The sequence below is a fragment of the Plodia interpunctella genome, chromosome 2, assembly GCF_027563975.2.
Source record: "Plodia interpunctella isolate USDA-ARS_2022_Savannah chromosome 2, ilPloInte3.2, whole genome shotgun sequence".
NCBI lineage: Eukaryota > Metazoa > Arthropoda > Insecta > Lepidoptera > Pyralidae > Plodia > Plodia interpunctella.
The window spans coordinates 8,401,545-8,419,593 of NC_071295.1; the positions used below are offsets into that span (position 1 = coordinate 8,401,545).

The following is an 18,049-nucleotide window of genomic DNA, read 5'->3' on the forward strand; positions in this document are numbered from 1 at the left end:
TAGCAAACACTAAATCTGACTAAAACGTATACACTTTTCCAGGAATGCTCTAGTCAGGACTCGTCATTGGAACTGTGCGATATGTCGGACCCCTGTCTGGACGACAGCCGCGTCCACTCAGCGTTGTCGTGCGAAAGTTCGGTGTCGCGCGAACGTTCGCGGCGCAGCGACAGTCGCTCGCTAGATGTCTCCGATACGTCCAGCGTGCATTCGCGATCGCCATCAGCTTCTATCACTATGGTATGTTTATATTTTTATTTAATTTGCTATTTTATCTCTGTGTTTAGGTACAAGTGGTCCTAAAGCCTTTTTTGTCTTTCAGATGGGTGGGTTAAGGAGGTGTCGGGCGCTATACGATTGTTCAGCGGACAATGAAGACGAGCTATCCTTCCGCGAAGGCGAAGTCATCGTTGTCATCAACGAACGCACCGAAGATGACAACTGGATGGAAGGACAAGTCGAAGGGACCGTCCGCAGAGGAATGTTCCCAGTCTCTTTCGTACACATGCTGCCAGACTAGGACAGCGATAGTGGCTGTGAGGAATGTAGGTCAGTATCGTCCAGTGTTCATACAAGTCAGCTCATCTTTGTAAAAGCCAAGCGCCAGCCACCGGCTTAGCTGAATTAGTAACGATCTCTTTAAAATCTATTTGTGTAAGATAATACTGCACGCGGGATGTAAGATAAAAGGTATTACGTGATAAGTTTCGTAATAAGATTCGGAGCTGAGGCGATTCGTCTGGCCAAAAACGTGGCTTCGTGACAGCAAAAATTATAAAATTGCACATTTTGCAAAGGTTTCTGCCCGTTCAATAACAAATTTTCGTGCGCAAAGAGGGAACGAATACATGGCAGATTGTCTATTTCTGTCACACGCCAGATTTGTGAATGAGACTGCTTAACACAGCGCATGTCCTGAATTCCTTGAGCGTTCATTATTATATTTCTCGTTCAAGCAGTATCAATTTACGTTGGCCTAAAATCTTGTGAGAATTTTGAGCTTATTTATAAAAGACTTCACTTGTTATGCACAGCTGTTACTCCACCAGTTGCCAGTATAATGCCACTGAAAAATCAGTTGACATGACAGTCTACACTGGTGTCCATTTTGAAGCAGCCGAATTATAAAATCTTATGGGTTTGCAACAATTTTCAATGTTATTCACAAGGTATCGTTATCATGTATTTACAATAATTACTAAATAGTGTGATATAACTACTAACTCACGTTGAATCTGTTTTAGAATAAAAATTTTAATACTCACACATTTAAACCATTCCAATTTTGGAAGTAAATTTTACATTGCAATTTTTCAATTAGCTGTAAATATTACACTTTTATTCCTTTTCCAATTTGATCGTTAGTGAAGTGAGAATAGGAATTTATAACACCAACATAATGTCTACCAACGTAGATAGTCCGTCCCGTTGCGGGTTTGATTTCTATTTTGATCAATATTTTACGCATTACAATTTTTTGACATGTTTAATCTTTTGGCGTAAGTAAATGTTCTATTTTGGAGTTCTCTAAAATATTAATGTATTATTAAACTAATAAGAAGTGGTTTTTAGTATTTTCGTCTTTATTTCAATGATATTGCTCAAGACAAAACTTGTTTGAAACGATTGCTCCAATTAAATATTATGGATATTTTCTCTTAGTTCTTCGCGTATGCCTTTAAAAGCGTTTGTACAAATACAGCTCAATTCAAAAACATGTAATTCACAAAATTTAATGTAAATTTTGGAAGTATGTAGTATAGTAGGAATTACGTAAAACGCCAATTTGAAAAGTGATTATACTCGACTTGAAGTTTTTTTTTATACCTACTTAATGTAACGTATTATTATTGTATGAGTTGATACGTTTGTAATATATTTAAGATGTATTTTGCTTCATAGATACGTATTTTTAATATTAATTGTCATGATTGAATAAATTTCTGTGTTACACAGTGTAAGTAGAATTAGCCAAATGTAAGCGAAGTGTTGGGTTTACTCACGCCCTGTATTTTCATAGTTTCTTGAGAAAATTTGCTAAACCATTGTCTACTTCACTCATCGTTGGGTCATGACCTAATAGTTTTTCAAAGATAACTATTACAGTATTTTGGTCCCGTCTGTAGTACATACTTTGCTAATACAACCTTTACTTTGATGTTGTATTGTAACGCAGAAGTTTTATATTATTCGTACTTCGTGGCTAAAAAGGTTTTCAAGTGGCAAAATAAAAGAATCGATGGCAAAAAGTTAATCCAGATATAAGTAAATTGTTCACAAATAGTTGCTAAGGAAATATATCCCACAAAATGTTTGTACAGTAAGAGCAATTTGCCAAAAACCTATGTGATCTGTAGTGAAAAATATATCAACAAACTATCGGACCAGTGACTGTTTGATTGTTGTAGTTTGTTCTCGTAGATATTGACGTGTCTTAGATTGTTGGTGCATGCTGTCTAGAGGTTATGTTCTATGTGAGAGGCCATAGGTGGATTGTATTCAACGGGTCTGATAGCCAAATAATGATCGTCTAACTTAAAGTTTCCTAGCAAAAGTGTTGATCTTTTTAGCTGATAAACGGCACTCTGTGGAATCCTGGACTTAAGAAATTTAAAAAATATGTTTAATATATTTATTATTGTTCTAAACCATTAACTAAATACGGTCCTACTATTAGGTATTTATTTAAAGGATTTAGATTATTTTTCTTATCAAGTGAGTTGGTTGCTAATACTGATGTCAGATTTTATTCCAGTCGCGTAATAGCATTTGACATGACTTCTTATGAAGTTTACCACAGAATTGTTAATTCTCACTCAGACAAATGAACCAATCACCCTATGGAATTTCTCAAATTCAGATCTTTGATACTTGTTGTTATTACATGTTAAAGTTTAACATTCAATGGATTAACCAGTCAGTACTTGTAGTTGTATAGCATACGTGTTTGTATAGCAAGATGTAAAATAACTAATGTATGTATATTGTTCTTCAACTTTAGTAACACATTCCAGACTTCATAGCCTCATGTAGTTTTATTAGCTGGGCCGTTTAAACCTACAATAAATTTGTACAATGCATAATGTTTCGTCATATAAATTCGGCTTTGCACACCAAGCGAAAAAGCGCAAAAGTGATCAAGTATAATTTTGAGCATGAGTATGCAGCTGCTCCAGAAAAACATATTTTCTCGGTATTTTTTATAGTTACAATTCCTCAATCTTCTTTTGCTATGCTGCAGTAGTGTCATATTTTGGCTGGTACGAGTATGTAGTTATTACAAACTGTCCATCCAAATTGGCGTGCCGTGAGCTGTACCAATGATTCATATCCCATTCCTAGTTTTTATAATTAAATAAAACGTAATGAATATCATAAAGTTACCTACGTATTTGAGCGCGTTGCCATAATGTTTAGTAGTAGCAGAATATTGTGCCGGTGTTTTGTCACACAATATTTTTTATATTTCATTATTCAATTAAAAATAGCAATGTAATTAATTTGCAGTGAATATGTATAGAAAAGTGTTGTTCTTTTTTATTTTACTCAACTTTCAACAAATCATGTAAATATTGGTTTGAAAAACTGTTTGGTATTTACGAATGCATCAATAGATAATTTGATTCCCACGTGGTGGAGAATACGATCACTTCTCGTTGCGTAATCATTTTATATTTTGTAAAATGTGATTATTCCATTGCCATGCTTGTATTATGTTTGTATTCTTGTAGAAAAACCTGTAAATAGATTAGCATAGTGCATTTGCATAGGATTTCTTAATTTATTATAATTTGGATATATTAATTGAGTATTCTAGCAAGTATTAATTCACTTGTTTTATACTTTGTCGGAGCTATATACATAGATCATATTTATTTAATATATTGTGAAAATCTAATTGTGATGAAGTATTTTAATGCCATTTTAGCTTATCAGTATGTTACTTATATAACAGTTATGTAACCAAATGATGCTAATAGAGTGTAAGATGTTTTATTCTATGAAGTTGTAGTTGATATAGTTTTTTCTAATGTGTAATGTATGTGAACGAAATCTGTATGAATTTATTAATACATCACTTCGATGTCTACTTTCGTATTTTATTTAGATCTTATACCCACGAATAAAAAACATTGGTTATATCCATGAACGTAATGAAGCACTATTCAAATTCAATGACAGGCAGTGCCCCATGGTTATCCTTTTGTATTCCACCCGATGTGTGAAAACTAGGTACCCTTGTAGAATAGAACTGTTGAATATTTTTGTTTCAAATACTTTAAAAAGAATATGAGTCGATAGCTAAAGGAGTTAGCCCGTGAAGCTAAAGGTAAAATTAGAGCCAGTGCTCCCAATAAATTTGGTACAAGGTGTATTTTGTTATCTCTGTCATTGGTTCAGTAGGCCTCATGGATCAGAGCACTTTTTTATTTTTATTATTACATGGCTGCGTGTGTTTTTCTCGAGCTCTTCTTGAAAAAAAAAATGACAGGTTAATGTCATTGCTGACACAGTCGTCATGTCAGACTCAATGTGTCAGACAGACGTAGGTATTAAGTAGATAGTGTTTGTTGTGTTTTTATTTTGTGTGTATGGTTTTTAGAAGCCACATAGTTATAATTTTCTTATCTTTTATTTGAAGCCAAAGTACAAAGATAAAAAGCAGATAATTTCCCCTGATAACTCTACTATCACAATAACACGAGATAAGCTTTTCTCAACGCTGGAACTAAAAATAATAAGTTTCATCTGTCGAAAGGGTCATACAAACAAAATAGTTTAATTTAAAGTTTTCAGAAATGGCTTCACGTAAAAGGATTTTTGATCTACTAAGAACAATCGATGTTGCTAGGTATGTCATTCTTGAATATATAAATATACTGAATTAATAATAACCCTTCATTTAAACTTAAATATTAATAGTACCTAGCAATTTTGTTCATAAAATCATCGTTCAAAGACTGCTATACTTATGTGAAAGTAGTAGGTATAAAATATTCATTCTGTGAAAATATACATGCATGTCATGAGAAGAAAACCGGAAAAGATACATTACACATATACATAATATTTTCAGTTGTCAATGTCCGGCTCATGGTCATAGAGGCAAAATTCATGTGTCCAACTCTACACCCACTAAGGATTATGCATTTGAGGTAAGTAACATTTTTATTAGCTCTTCTAGCCTTTGTGGATACTTCCCTGTACTTGACATATAAGATGATGTATAAAGGATATAACTAGCGGTTTCAAATTGCAATTTTGCTAGTGCAGCTCTGCTTGCTCTAGCAAAATTGCACCATTTTATTTGTGATCGCTAGAGGTAGAAATAAAAAAAAATATTGCCAAATTTCATCTTAATCTGTTCAGCAATTTAGCTTTGAAAGTGCAACAGACAGGCAGTATGGATATAATAAATAATAGTAATAATAATTAGTATGGATTTTACATTCCTTAACACAGCATTTTACGCATTGGGAAAATTCCATAATATGAGTCACCTTTGATTTATAACTACATATATTTGTCTATTCTATATAATAATATATATGTAATAATTTTTCTGAAGTGAGTAAAATACAGTATTTTTTTCTTGTTGATTAAGTTCACATAAAGTAAAGAGTCCGAGCCAGCATAAAGGCTCAAACTGGCAAGAAATCATTCTATGCCATTATAAATTATGAAAAGAAAAAGTTATTCATTCACAGATAAAATGTTCCACTGTGCGGTATGGGATAGGGGTGACAAGAGAAGTAGGTTTAGATCTTGTGAATCTTGGGGCTAAGAATGTCTGTGTCATGACAGATCCAAACTTGGTCAGCCTTAGTCCAGTGAAAGCAGTGCTGGATTCACTTACAAAGAATGGTATACATTATAAGGTCTATGACAAAGTCAAGGTGGAACCTACTGATACCAGGTATGCTTATTTAAATATCTTTTTTACTTGCTTTTGTCCACGACTTCACCCACATTTTGCGAAAGCAGAACACAAACTTTCCATCCTCATAATAGACAATTGTGGGTTGATAAAAGAAAACCTATGGGGCCTTAAACTATATGCATACGGATTCTCATCAAAATCGTTCCAACGGTTTAGCCGTGAAACCGGAACAGACAGACTTTTGATGGTTTATACATAAGTATCCCTATTAACTCTAACTAACTAACCTTTATAAAAGATGGCATTTGTTTTAAAGAGCTGTCCTGTTATTCACAGTAAAAATTAAAATTTGTTGACATACTTAACAAGGTTAGTAGCTATAAAATTCATGTAGATTTTGAAACCTGCTTCAACCATTATTCATTTACATTCATCGTTTAATAACGTCGCTCTTGTCTGTGGAGTTCCTTCCTATCTATATATTATATCTCTCTATCCTTAGCCATTGTTTTGATCTCCCTGTACGACATCGACATCAATCGCTCTGTCCTTTATTCATGAATATATTATTTTTTTTTGTATTGTATACAATCGTCCACAATTTCTACTTATGACTTTTGTTTTTGATTACAGTTTCAAAGATGCTGTGAAATTCGCACAAGAAGGGAACTTTGACAGTTTTGTGGCGGTTGGCGGAGGCTCTGTCATGGACACATGTAAAGCTGCCAATCTGTATTACAGCGACCCAAAGGCAGATTTCCTGGACTACGTAAATGCACCTGTTGGTAAAGGGAAACCAGTCACAGTGCAGCTTAAACCTATGATTGCAAGTATGTGCATTACAATTAACAACGAAACTATCTTTAACTATAGTATACTCTTATGTTCTTGTATTGTTTTAATAATAATTGAATAAAAAAAATCTGAATGGTAGTAGATGTTACTACGTCAAGGCAGTTGTGGAAGTAAGTAGGTATGTAATATGACAATTATAATTTTTACCATTATTATAAGTGCGAATATCTGTCTGTCATTCTTTCACGGCATAGTTAACCTCTGGGCCGATTAAATGGTACATCCGATCGACAAGATGCCTTTCTCATTTGAGCATTTTCCCGATTACTTTCACAGTACCGTTGAGCATCGGAGCCTGCAGAAAAATGTCCTTGAGGGATGTTAGAAAGAAGTTGCTTTAGTGGTTTTGTTTTTTCATGCAACTTCAACTTCATGTGTTTTTACCCTGTTCTTAGTACCGACTACAAGTGGGACAGGCAGCGAGACGACTGGCGCTAGTATATTCGACTTCGAAGAGATTCACGCCAAGACTGGCATCTCCCACGCTGCGTTGCGGCCCATCCTTGCCATCATAGACCCTCTTCACACCCTCAGTTTACCAGAGAAGGTTAGTTATTTCATTATAATGATATAATAAACTAGTTGTTGCCCGCGGCTTCGCCCGCGTAAATTTTCAACGGGAATAGCTATTTTTCCGGGATGAAAAGTACCCCATTTTCCATACTATAAACTACATTTTCAAGAAGATTGGTTGAGATTTTACTTTCGCATTTATAATATTAGTTAGGATAGATTCTTATCCTACAAAGACCAACTGTATTCTTATACAGTTGGTCTTTGTCCAAAGTCGCCTTTATTTATTTTACCACAGCTATTCCTTATTATTCCTCGATTATTACTGGAAACCTTGTGAAAACATATAGATATGTGGATATGTAATAAAATGCCTGAATACTAGTATTTTACGTGTTACTTCTTCACTGCGGCTGGCTTTTGAGTCTGTGTCACCGCCAGATTGCTGGGAGATGAGAGTAAACTCAGTTTAGATTTATTGATGCGTAGTAAGGATTCTATCATCATTAGGTATCAAATTATTCTGGCTGGGACATCTTCTGCCATGCGCTGGAGAGTTTCACGGCCATTCCGTACACGGAGAGGGGCCCCGCGCCGGCAAACCCGGCCCTGAGGCCCACCTACCAAGGCAGCAACCCGATATCCGACGTGTGGGCCAGATTTTGTTTACAAGTAACATTTCAGAATCTTTATCTACTTACTTATATTGGTTATATAACAAAAAACAAAAACACTGATATCAGTATCTGTGTGTTTTGGTTATAATGTATCTATCTTGTTATATGTATTTTTGTTATTAAGCGGGTGTGATTGGTCAGGATCATGGCAATTGGAAATCCGTATATTTTTAGTCCTAGGTTTCTACGGGAATTTGGAGGAATAAAATAATAATTAAAATAAATATTTTAATTTCATCGAAATCCTTCTAGCAATTTTTACGCGAAAGCGTGGCTACTGAGGAAGTAATATGTAATCTGTGGCGTGGCAAACGAATTCTCATATTATATGTATAATGTTGGAATTAGAATACGATAGTAAGGTTAAAAACTCAGGACGACTACGACTTCTAAGGAAGATTAGGAAAGCAGACCTTGGGTTTTGACGGCTGAGCAACGGACGGCGGACGTTACCGGGATAACGCTTAGACAAGAGGTAGGGTTATTTATCTTATTCCTCCTACTTATCGGTGCTAGTCGCTAAGTGGTTATCTCTAACTATTTAGTCTAAAATCTACTGACCACTAACCATACAAATTTATAGTGCGAACGAGGTTATAATTATGTCAATTTATCACACAGATAATCCAAAAGCACTTCGCGCGTGCAGTGTACAACGCAGACGATTTAGATGCGCGGTCGAGTATGCACCTGGCCGGGACTATGGCGGGGGTCGGCATCGGGAACGCTGGCGTGCATCTCTGCCACGGGCTCGCCTACCCCATCGCTGGGAACGTCAAGACATTCGTCCCCAAGGACTATGGGTGAGTGACAGGCCTTCAAAACTGTACCAGAATGTAAGCTGTAATGATTCTTCACTTACTAGAAGGTCACAGACACTAAGTAGCTAGTAATAAACATTTTTCATTTTTCATTACATTCTGGTACTCTTTTGAAGGCCTGAAGAAGATTTTTCTCACCATCGCTGGAACTAGGAACTTCGTTTCTAAGGTTTATGTTTAAGGATTGGACTGCCAAAAGCTGCATATCCAAGAATCTGATCTGAAGGGATGGTCCGACAACTAGAGATACCAACGAACGTGCGAAGTGGAGACTAAAATGTAGGAACGCGGATCTTGGACTCCAACGCTCAATGGCTGAGTAAGAAAGTGGAAGAACGCTAAATTTCTTACGTTATTTGCCGGTCTACGCAAGACGTGGCCGTACCAGCGCAGGCGGCACTCCTGGAATATGTTATGTCACGGACATGAAGACTGCCGCGAATGCGCGAGCTAATTAGGGTTAGAATATTATACAGGGTTACTGGTATCTAACGCATAACCTTATACATAAGGTACATAGAGATTAACAACTTCTGTTCTACGAGTTTTGTCTAAACGTAATAAATACAAAAAAAATGTCCTTTCTTAATTTTATGTCGTTTCAATAAAACGTTAATTCGATACTACATTCGGTATACTATATTCGATTCCGCTACATAACGCTACTGTACTGTCTCGTGTTAATTGGTTTATTACATGCAGTTAAGATGTATAGAATCGCAAATTAGACTGTATTTTCATTTATATGAAAAAAAAACTACGAATCATGAAAAGTTGTACAATAAAAGTTGCTTGTTTTGATGTACCCAAGTAGTCTTTAGGAGGTTTCGCGTTTGATCCCAGTGACCCTGTATAGCTACTAGAGAGCACATCAACTCATAAGTTATTTTTCATTTGTATGTTAAAAATACACTAGAACTTGAGAAGAACGATGAACTTCCTACTAAAGTAGGTATATTCGTCTGGAAGCGGTTTACTTTCCTCGTACTGAAACAATTTGCATTCCCATTTTTTTAAACGTTTTCCTTATGTATATTTTATTCTATTGATTTTTCCCTTGTAAAGCAATGTCAACTACTGTATCAACAAAAAGTCTGTCTTTGTGTTGATTCTGACTAGCATACGAATGTATGTAACTGACAAATAACTTCAGCATCCTTCCGCAGCAGCAACATCCAGCAGTTAAGTCTTATTATGTATAATATGATATTTTAGAAGTAAGTTAAAATATCACATTTACTTTTTAGGGGATCTATATTTCGAGTTTTATTTTCAGGAGCGATCCAATAATCCCCCATGGTCTCTCCGTGGTGGTGACAGCGCCTGCAGTGTTCCGTTTCACCGCCCCCAGCGACCCTGATAAGCATCTAGAGGCAGCCAGCCTTCTGGGCACTGACATCACGGGGAAGAAGCAGGCGGACGCCGGGAAAGTACTATCGGACACAATACTGAAGTATATGGATGTTATGAAGATTGAAAGCGGGTTGGGCGCGCTCGGTTATTCCGGGGACGATATTCCGGTTTTGGTGAAAGGTGCATTGCCGCAGGTATGCTGTGTCCCTTTTTCTCTCTCTGTCATCTCCGCGACGGCGTCACAGCCCCGTACGAAGCCGTGAACATTCACGGCTTCGTACGGGGCTGTGACGCCGCGAACGCCGGTTCGCTCATTTTACAATCGGCCGAATGACGTTTAACCTCCTTGGGAATGTTATTGTTGCGTATCAGCTACCTAGGCTACGTGCCCCTCGGTCGCATTATCCACAAGACGATATGGAGTGGTCATATTCTAGGGCGGAAGCACACGCTACAAGTATGCTGTGTAATGTTTTATAGTACAACTTAGCAATTTGTATGTATAATTTTCATAACATTCGGTTGAGTAATTAATATTATGTGACAAACTCATTTGTATGTATTTCAGAAGCATTTGTGTATTTATAATTTAACTTCGCTTCTTCGCTCCTGTGGGAAATTTTAGATAAAAAGTATTGTGTTATTCCAGGTTATATTTTACTCGTGTAGCAAATTTCATAACAATCGGTCCAGTAGATTTATTTAGAAAGAGTGACAAATATACATACAATTTTTGTTCCAGCAACGTCTACTGCAAATTTCGCCTCTACCCCAGACTGAAGAAGATCTATCCAAAATTTTAGAAAATTCGATTAAAAATTACTAATTTATTACTGGCTACTTTATATATATTAGGGCTTGTTTTACCTCTGCAGATAGCCTATCAGTAACATAACTGGCAAATGACTTCAGGTAGATTTATCTAGTTAGCTTATTTGTCAGATTACAATATACTTTATCAGGAAGTGGTGACTGGCCCTTTAATCTAACAAACTTGTAAAAAAATATGTAAAGTGCTGAAAATATATATAAAAATATTAAAATTTTATTTGAATATTTTGAATATCATTGTGCCATTTTGTTTTTCGTAGATTTTAAGTTTAAACATACAGAGTAAGACTTATTGTTTTATATACATAGATTTATATATTTGTTATTTTGTTAATTATGTTATATACTACAGGGATTTTAATAAATATATTTTTTGTTACAATATGTTGTTTCCTTTTTCTTTAGCTACAAGTATGGGTAATGAGTTCAAGGAAAACAAATGATAATAGTGTTTAATTTTTAATAATTTTAAGTACATAAAATAACCTATCAACTAATTTGTATAATATATAATATGTATATCTTAAATTAATTTGTTGTAATCTGACTTTTGTTACTTTTAATCAAAAAGCGCTAGATGCAAACGTCAACGTATTGTTCGAGAGAAGCTGATAAAGGCACTGTACTATGACAAGACGCAGCAATCGGGTCCCTTATGGTGAAACAACATGAGACTCAATTGATCGATCTTGTTATTATTTTCGATTTGTATTGTTCTATGACTAGCGCTCGTTTCAATCACCTTACTGCTTATGTAAAAGTTAAGGCAGTTGTTAGTTCCGTGTAAATTCTAACTTACAATACTGTCCGTGGTGGTTCACACCGCTTCGGGCACAATATTGCTGTGATGGAAGGGACTGCTTTCGTACGACTGGACGTTGGCGGCCTTGACGGTGACGGTGTGCAGCGGCTGGTAGCGGTTGAGCTTCGGGGTCGCCGGGCCCGTTAAGTCTTCGGACAGCTGCTGGTACACCAGACCGCAGTCCTTCTTTGTGCGGCCCTGGCTTTGGCTCATAGCAGCGATTATGGCACTATTGTATCTTATCTGCTGGTTCCTCTTGCTGCACACCACCATGACGACCTTGGCGATCACGATGAGCAACAGCAGCGCGCCCAGGATGGAGATCAAAAGCGGCCACAAGTAGTCGTAGTGACCGTGCTCCTCTTCCTCCATTACAGATGCCTTCATGTACACTTCAGGCTCCATATCGTCATACAAACTATCATTTTCTAACAGTTTGACGCCGATCTGGATCTTTTCCTTTTCTATCTTTGATACTAATTTCGGTACTTCTGGTTTCACTGTAGATTTCTCGATTACCTTGATCTTGAGGTCGACGTCATCATCAGCATCGTCGTCATCGTATTCTTCCTCTCCGTCGATGTCATCATCTTCATCGTCTTCGTCCTCATCCTCGTCATCATCTGCTTCATCATCAGCATCATTATCATCTTCGAATTTATCAACATCAGATTTCCAGACCTTTCCTGAAGATAATTTATTGTCATTCACGTCATCATTTGCATTTGAAGCGTCACCCAAAGTGTTTTTCAAATCGAAGTCACCCTCCGCAGTTTTGTCGATTCTTTCCCAAATTTCTTCATCGGAAACTTCAGGCAATGGTTCAACAGGGTGCAAAAAGTTAACGTTTCCACACACCTTCTTTGATAGGAATTCCCAGCTGTATGTTGTAGAGTCGTCTTTGCTATCTTTCGCCAAATTGGCGATGCTCGCAGTGTCTGAGTTAGGTGATACATTTTTCTTATTCAACCAAATCATAAAGTTTTCAAACTCATGACTGCAAGTCAAGGGATTGTATCTGACATCGAAAGTACGCAGTTTGTTGAATGTAGCGATTTCTTTTTCTTTAATTTCACTAATGCGGTTTCTGGATACATTAAGGAACGTCAAATTATTCAATAAGGTCTTTGGCAAGCTGTTTTGTTCTTTCCACAGCGTTGTCAACGCACCGTTGCTGATGTCCAGGAAAGTCAAGTCTGGTGTGTGTGTGAATATTTCAGCGGACAGCACTTTCAGTGGGTTGCCTTGCAGGTAGAGTTTGCTTAGTAAAACATTGTTACGGAACACTTTACCGTTCAATTCTGTTATCAAATTGTATGATAGGTCGATTTCTACTAGTCTAGGGCACTCTGCAAAAGCTTTGTTACTTATGTACTTAATTTTATTTCCAGACAAATATACTGATGTCAAAGCAGTGAATGTTTTTAGCGAATTGTCGAAAATTTCTTCAAGTCCGCAGTTAGAGGCGTCGAAGGTGTAAATGTTGAATACTTCAACAGAGCTGTTGAATCCTTCTACTGGCAAATGTTTTAGTTCAGGGTTGTTAGAGATTTTAAAAACGTCCAACTCAATGTTTTCTTTGATAAGTTCATTGGATATGAAAGTGAGGTTGTTATAAGAAAGGTCTAAGTAGTTAAGGTCATTCAGTTTATGGAAGGCTTGGTTATGGATTTTCTCAATATTGTTTCCGCTGAGGTTAAGATTAGCCATGAAGGTGACTCCGTTGAATATGGATGGACCAACTAATCTTATATTAGTTTTAGCTGCAGTTAGCGTCAACAGCGAAGACATGTTCAATCCATAGACTGTGTCGATAGGGTTTCTGTCAATATGAAGAGTAGCCAGTTCTGTGTTCTCAGCGAATATGTCGCTTGGGAGACTCTTGATCTTGTTGTCACTGAGATCCAGCTCCTCTAGATCTAAGAGGTTCTTGAAGATATCCGGATGCAATCCAACTATTTCGTTCTTGGATAGGTCGAGGTACATCAGCGTGGGCATGCGTCTGAAGGTGTTGGTGCCAAGATATTGCAGGTTGCAGTTGGACAGGCTGAGCTCCTGTACAGAGGACGCGTTTAAGAAGATATCTTCAGAACCCGCTGCGGGGAGTTTTATCGGATTTTCAGAAAGAGTGAGGATCAAGAGTTTGCTGTTATGAATGAAAGTCTCCGGGTGTATTCCTTTCAGCTGATTGTTGGTTAACGTCAAAGAGTACAAGTCCTTAAGTCCATGGAAAGCAGTGCGGTCGATGTAGTCGATAGGACTGTTCACGATTTTGATCGTGGAGACCTTGTGGAGGCCGAGAGTGATGAATATGTTCTCGGTGAGCTGAATAGGGAACTCTGGGTCAGAGTTTTCGACCACCAGATCTGTGATGTCGGCGCCGAACTTCTGAGTTCCTATTTCCAAGCGGTTGCATCTGGCCATTCTGTATCCTTGGGATAAAGTGCAAATGCAGTCTCTTGGGCAGGGTGTGTCTTCGTTGAAGAGTACCTCTTGGTCAGCATCGTAGTCTAAATACTGGTCAAGGAATTCATCAGTCTCGTTAACTTTTTTCGTAGACTTTGTAGTGGCACCGAGTGCAAGCGCGCATACTGCTAGCAGCAGTACCAACTCCCGGGACCTCGCCCCCATGTCGTGGCGAACTCTGAAATTACAAACAAATATAGTTTTATCGACTATATTTTGACATAGAAGAAAAATACAATAGAGCATAGAATACAGAAATTTCGAGGTCAATGGAAAAACAATGGAAAACTAAAAAAACATTTCCAAAACTCCGTTGTATGAACTCGGCCCCTTACAATAGGTAATAACAGAAAATGTTGCACCCAACTGGTATTGCAAGCAAACAATCACGTGTTTACCGTTAGCAATTTTATTGAAAAACAACTTCGTCGCGTAGAGTCAGACTTGGAAACATGTCTCATGATAATTTATAGGATAAGGTAAAGAAGCCACCGCATATGTATTTTATCCTATGACAGATATTGATCTAAATAACATGCTCGGGACGGAAGTCAAAGAGTTCCTTTTTATTTCAAATAAACATTTTGCTATGTAGACATATTTATTAAATATCTTATTTTGCACACCAGACGGTAAATATTTGTTATTGCTCCATTAGATCCAATAACTTAATATATTATTTACTTGATACATTATTGTGGAAATTTAGTCAAAATATGTTTATCGCTACTATTTAATATCGATGTAAACATCGAAATTCAATTAGATATTTTTGAATGTATTTACTATTTCCCATGACTCGTCTCCTCGAAAGGCAGGCCGCATTACAAAGTGACAATATATCGAGTTTATTCACGTCTGATTAGACATTGTTAGACCAGTGGTTCCCAAATTGCAACAGTCGTATAGTAGTAGCAGCGCAGCTATGGTTAGTTTTTATTATTTCAAGCTCGTAGCTTTAATCTATTGGGAGAAGCAAAATAAGATAGAGCTTACTTAGTTTAATAGTAACGTAACAATCTTTGCGAAGACCGTAGTCAGCGCAAAAATAAAATTTAAATATTTTTTTATAGTTTTATATTATTGAATTATTTTTGCGAAGCCCGTAGTCAGCTCAAAAAATAAAATTTAAGATTTTAAACTGATCTGCATCGCATACTCGTACCATCAAATTAATTTTTAATACTAATGGGATTCATTTCAGATTCCTAAATTGAACTGCACTGCTTAGACGCAAAAAAGGTTGGGAACCACTGGGAGATTTAGATAGAAAGTGGAACTTTCGCCGGCTACAACACACAAAGGGCTGTTGGGCGATTAAATGTTTGTTGGTCATGAAGGGCATAGCTACGTCACCTAACCAATTGGTAATTGCAGGGCATTGGACTAGCTGAATTGGAACATGGACACATTGATAAAATTAACATTAGCTACTTATAAGTATGTAGGTAATCATATTATATTGTTAGTGATGTTTTATATTTGACTCCATATTATAAGGATTTAGTAATATTATCTGTGGGCTGCGGCTCCGACCGCGGTATAAACAATAGCTTGTTTGACCTCTGGTCATTAGATATATTTATACCAAATTTTATCAAAATCGGACAAGTCTCAATCTGTAACAGACTGACTTTCGCATTTTTAAGTCCATTACATGGAACTTTAGGTTTATGTGTTGTATAAGAATCTTAGGATTTAAAATAATTCTGTATGTACTATGTACTTAAGTGTATTGAAATGGAAAACAATAGATCTTAAATCTTTTTTTGTATTCTATATCTATTAAATCATTATAAGAAACGAGTGATTGCAAAATCTGGGTTCTATACAACTTTGAGAAATTTTCAACTTGTTTTTTCGCTTTGCATAGAAAGTATTTCGTATTAAAATGAAATATTTATATTATTATAAATTCATATTTGTTACTAAGTTTTTAAGTACATACTTGTAGCATTTTATTTTTCTTAGACTCGAACCATGCAAGAAGATAAATAAATCGATTTGATGGTTTTTGTTTTAAAAAGCCATATCGGTTCTATAATAAACCATGAATTTATTAAATTTTAATGTTCATATGTAGGTAAGTATATTTTATGTATGTATAGTTTGTCATTATAGAAATAGCCAATCAAACTCTCATTCAGTCTGGATAGATCTAGTGGATAGATGAAATCTTTTTAGTTATAACTAGGTATTCAAATACAAAGGAGCGCAAGGACGGAACAGTGGTGGTCCACTTTTAAGAAGGTCCGTCTACAATTGAAAGGTCCCAGATTCGAATCCTAGGTACTCGTGCCACGTGACTTTGTATACCATTCTGACTAATGTTTAGTAGTTTTTATAGACTACCACTTGCTACCGTTAAAAGAAAAATCGTTAGGAAACTTTAGTTGATAATTTATGGAGAAAGATGTTAACCAAGATGTAGCGTCGCAGGAGTTGAAATTGTTAATTGTTTTGTCCTATCTGAGAAATTAACCTTACGGGACTTTAAATAGGTATATCACAGACTTTAAGCTCTAAACACACTGAACCTACTTACTTTATTTCGTCCAAAACTGCACTTCAGTTACTTATGGTGACCGTTTGTATATGCTTATTGCATTGCCATCTATATAGCGGTACTTAATGTACTTGAATTGTGAGAGTGAGAGGGGTGATACCAGTGATACTTTCATATCAAGGGACAGGCGATAAGATAGACACTCACTCACCTAGTCAAGGTGAGGTACGCAATAGGTATCAGCTTTTGTATTTAGACAAATGTTTACAGTCAATTTTAGTATTTTTGGAGCGTGGCCATTGGACTATTTGGTATATTACTTAGGTTTGTATTATTAATACATTATATCTCGAACATATATCTGTTGAGGAATACGTCGACATAGAAATAATATATAAATTGTAAGTTTTACGTGTATCAAAATGAAATTATTATAAATGCAGAAAAACATTTTCAGACGATTTCAGACAGAAGATTTCAGACTATAATGCCACGCATTAATTCCGGTCTGTATTGTTTCGCTCAACAAAAAAAGTAATTGTCGGTTTTTTCTGTCTACAAGCGAAAAATACTACGCCAGTCTTGTTATTTAGCCTAGCTTAATTATAGCATAGATACTTACTCAGTTAAATTTTAGTTGAAATCGCAAATAGGTAGAACATATATATTAGTAATATGTTTATAATTTTAGTAATATGTTTCTATTTAATTCAATATAATATAATACCTTGATATATTATATTGAATTAAATAGAAACATATTACTAAAATTTAAAGTTGTTAAGATACAATTTTCTTGAGCAAGTATACTACTAAACAGAATTTAATGTATTCTCGGTCACGTCACAAGAATTTAATCCTAACGGTGGCCTTTGATAAGTATTGTGAGTCACACGCGGAAAATTGTAGTTCAAGAAGCTAGTTTCTACTTCGCTGTATTTTTGTTAAAATACGTTTTCATCCTTTACGGGGTAGTCAGAACCAAAGACACGAAGGCCTCGTTCAGTTGGATAGCGGGTGGAAAAAGTTTCTGTGGTAAGTGGCTGACCCATTGGTCATGAGAAGAATCTTCTATTTATATTTACCTCCTATATATTTCACATTGGTAATTGACTTCTATGGCAGCTCCACACTGTCGCCGAACTCAGACACACGCCGACACGAATGCGTGAACATTGAGTAGTATGTACGAGTGTTTTTATTTACCGCAATGGAAAATTTGCAATGTAGGTACACTGAGTCCGCCAAATTTTGGCAAACTGTTCGACGACAGCGTGGAGCCGGCGTTACAATCTGCGCAGGAGAAGCATCTGGCACATTCCATGTTTGGTAAGCAAAGGCATA

General features: G+C 36.4%; 3 protein-coding genes across 5 annotated transcripts in view; 2 read left to right on the top strand and 1 right to left on the bottom strand.

Moving 5' to 3' along the window:
• Asap (ArfGAP with SH3 domain, ankyrin repeat and PH domain) overlaps positions 1-4,090 on the top strand; it is a 43,362-nt gene extending 39,272 nt beyond the window's left edge. For both annotated transcript variants that reach the window (XM_053759770.2, XM_053759778.2), the window contains 2 exons: positions 43-240; positions 323-4,090. In XM_053759770.2, the coding sequence (XP_053615745.1) occupies positions 43-240; positions 323-520 (396 nt within the window). In that variant the 3' untranslated portion in view covers positions 521-4,090. The remainder of the gene's footprint in view (positions 1-42; positions 241-322) is intronic.
• Positions 4,091-4,545: 455 nt separating this feature from the next.
• T3dh (Type III alcohol dehydrogenase) lies at positions 4,546-11,313 on the top strand. Of its 2 annotated transcripts, XM_053759800.1 has the most exons (9): positions 4,547-4,852; positions 5,078-5,156; positions 5,709-5,917; positions 6,515-6,711; positions 7,132-7,283; positions 7,760-7,921; positions 8,548-8,729; positions 10,024-10,294; positions 10,843-11,313. In XM_053759800.1, the coding sequence occupies exons 1-9, from the start codon at positions 4,800-4,802 to the stop codon at positions 10,924-10,926; spliced, it is 1,389 nt and encodes a 462-aa protein (XP_053615775.1). In that variant the 5' UTR covers positions 4,547-4,799; the 3' UTR covers positions 10,927-11,313. The 2 variants fall into 2 exon arrangements, with proteins under 2 accessions (XP_053615781.1, XP_053615775.1); XM_053759806.2 differs by lacking the exon at positions 5,709-5,917 and having other exon boundaries at positions 4,546-4,852.
• A 64-nt stretch (positions 11,314-11,377) lies between these two features.
• Positions 11,378-18,049, bottom strand: part of Gp150 — a 29,357-nt gene continuing 22,685 nt past the window's right edge. Inside the window, exon 3 of the mRNA XM_053759790.1 lies at positions 11,378-14,377. Within this exon, the coding sequence (XP_053615765.1) occupies positions 11,749-14,364 (2,616 nt within the window). The 5' untranslated portion in view covers positions 14,365-14,377 and the 3' untranslated portion in view covers positions 11,378-11,748. The remainder of the gene's footprint in view (positions 14,378-18,049) is intronic.

Coding starts and splice junctions, on each gene's coding strand:
- T3dh (XM_053759800.1), top strand. CDS start 4,800: ATGGCTTCACGTAAAAGGATTTTTGATCTACTAAGAACAATCGATGTT. Junction 4,853..5,077: donor AGAACAATCGATGTTGCTAG/GTATGTCATTCT, acceptor TAATATTTTCAG/TTGTCAATGTCCGGCTCATG. Junction 8,730..10,023: donor TTCGTCCCCAAGGACTATGG/GTGAGTGACAGG, acceptor TTTTATTTTCAG/GAGCGATCCAATAATCCCCC.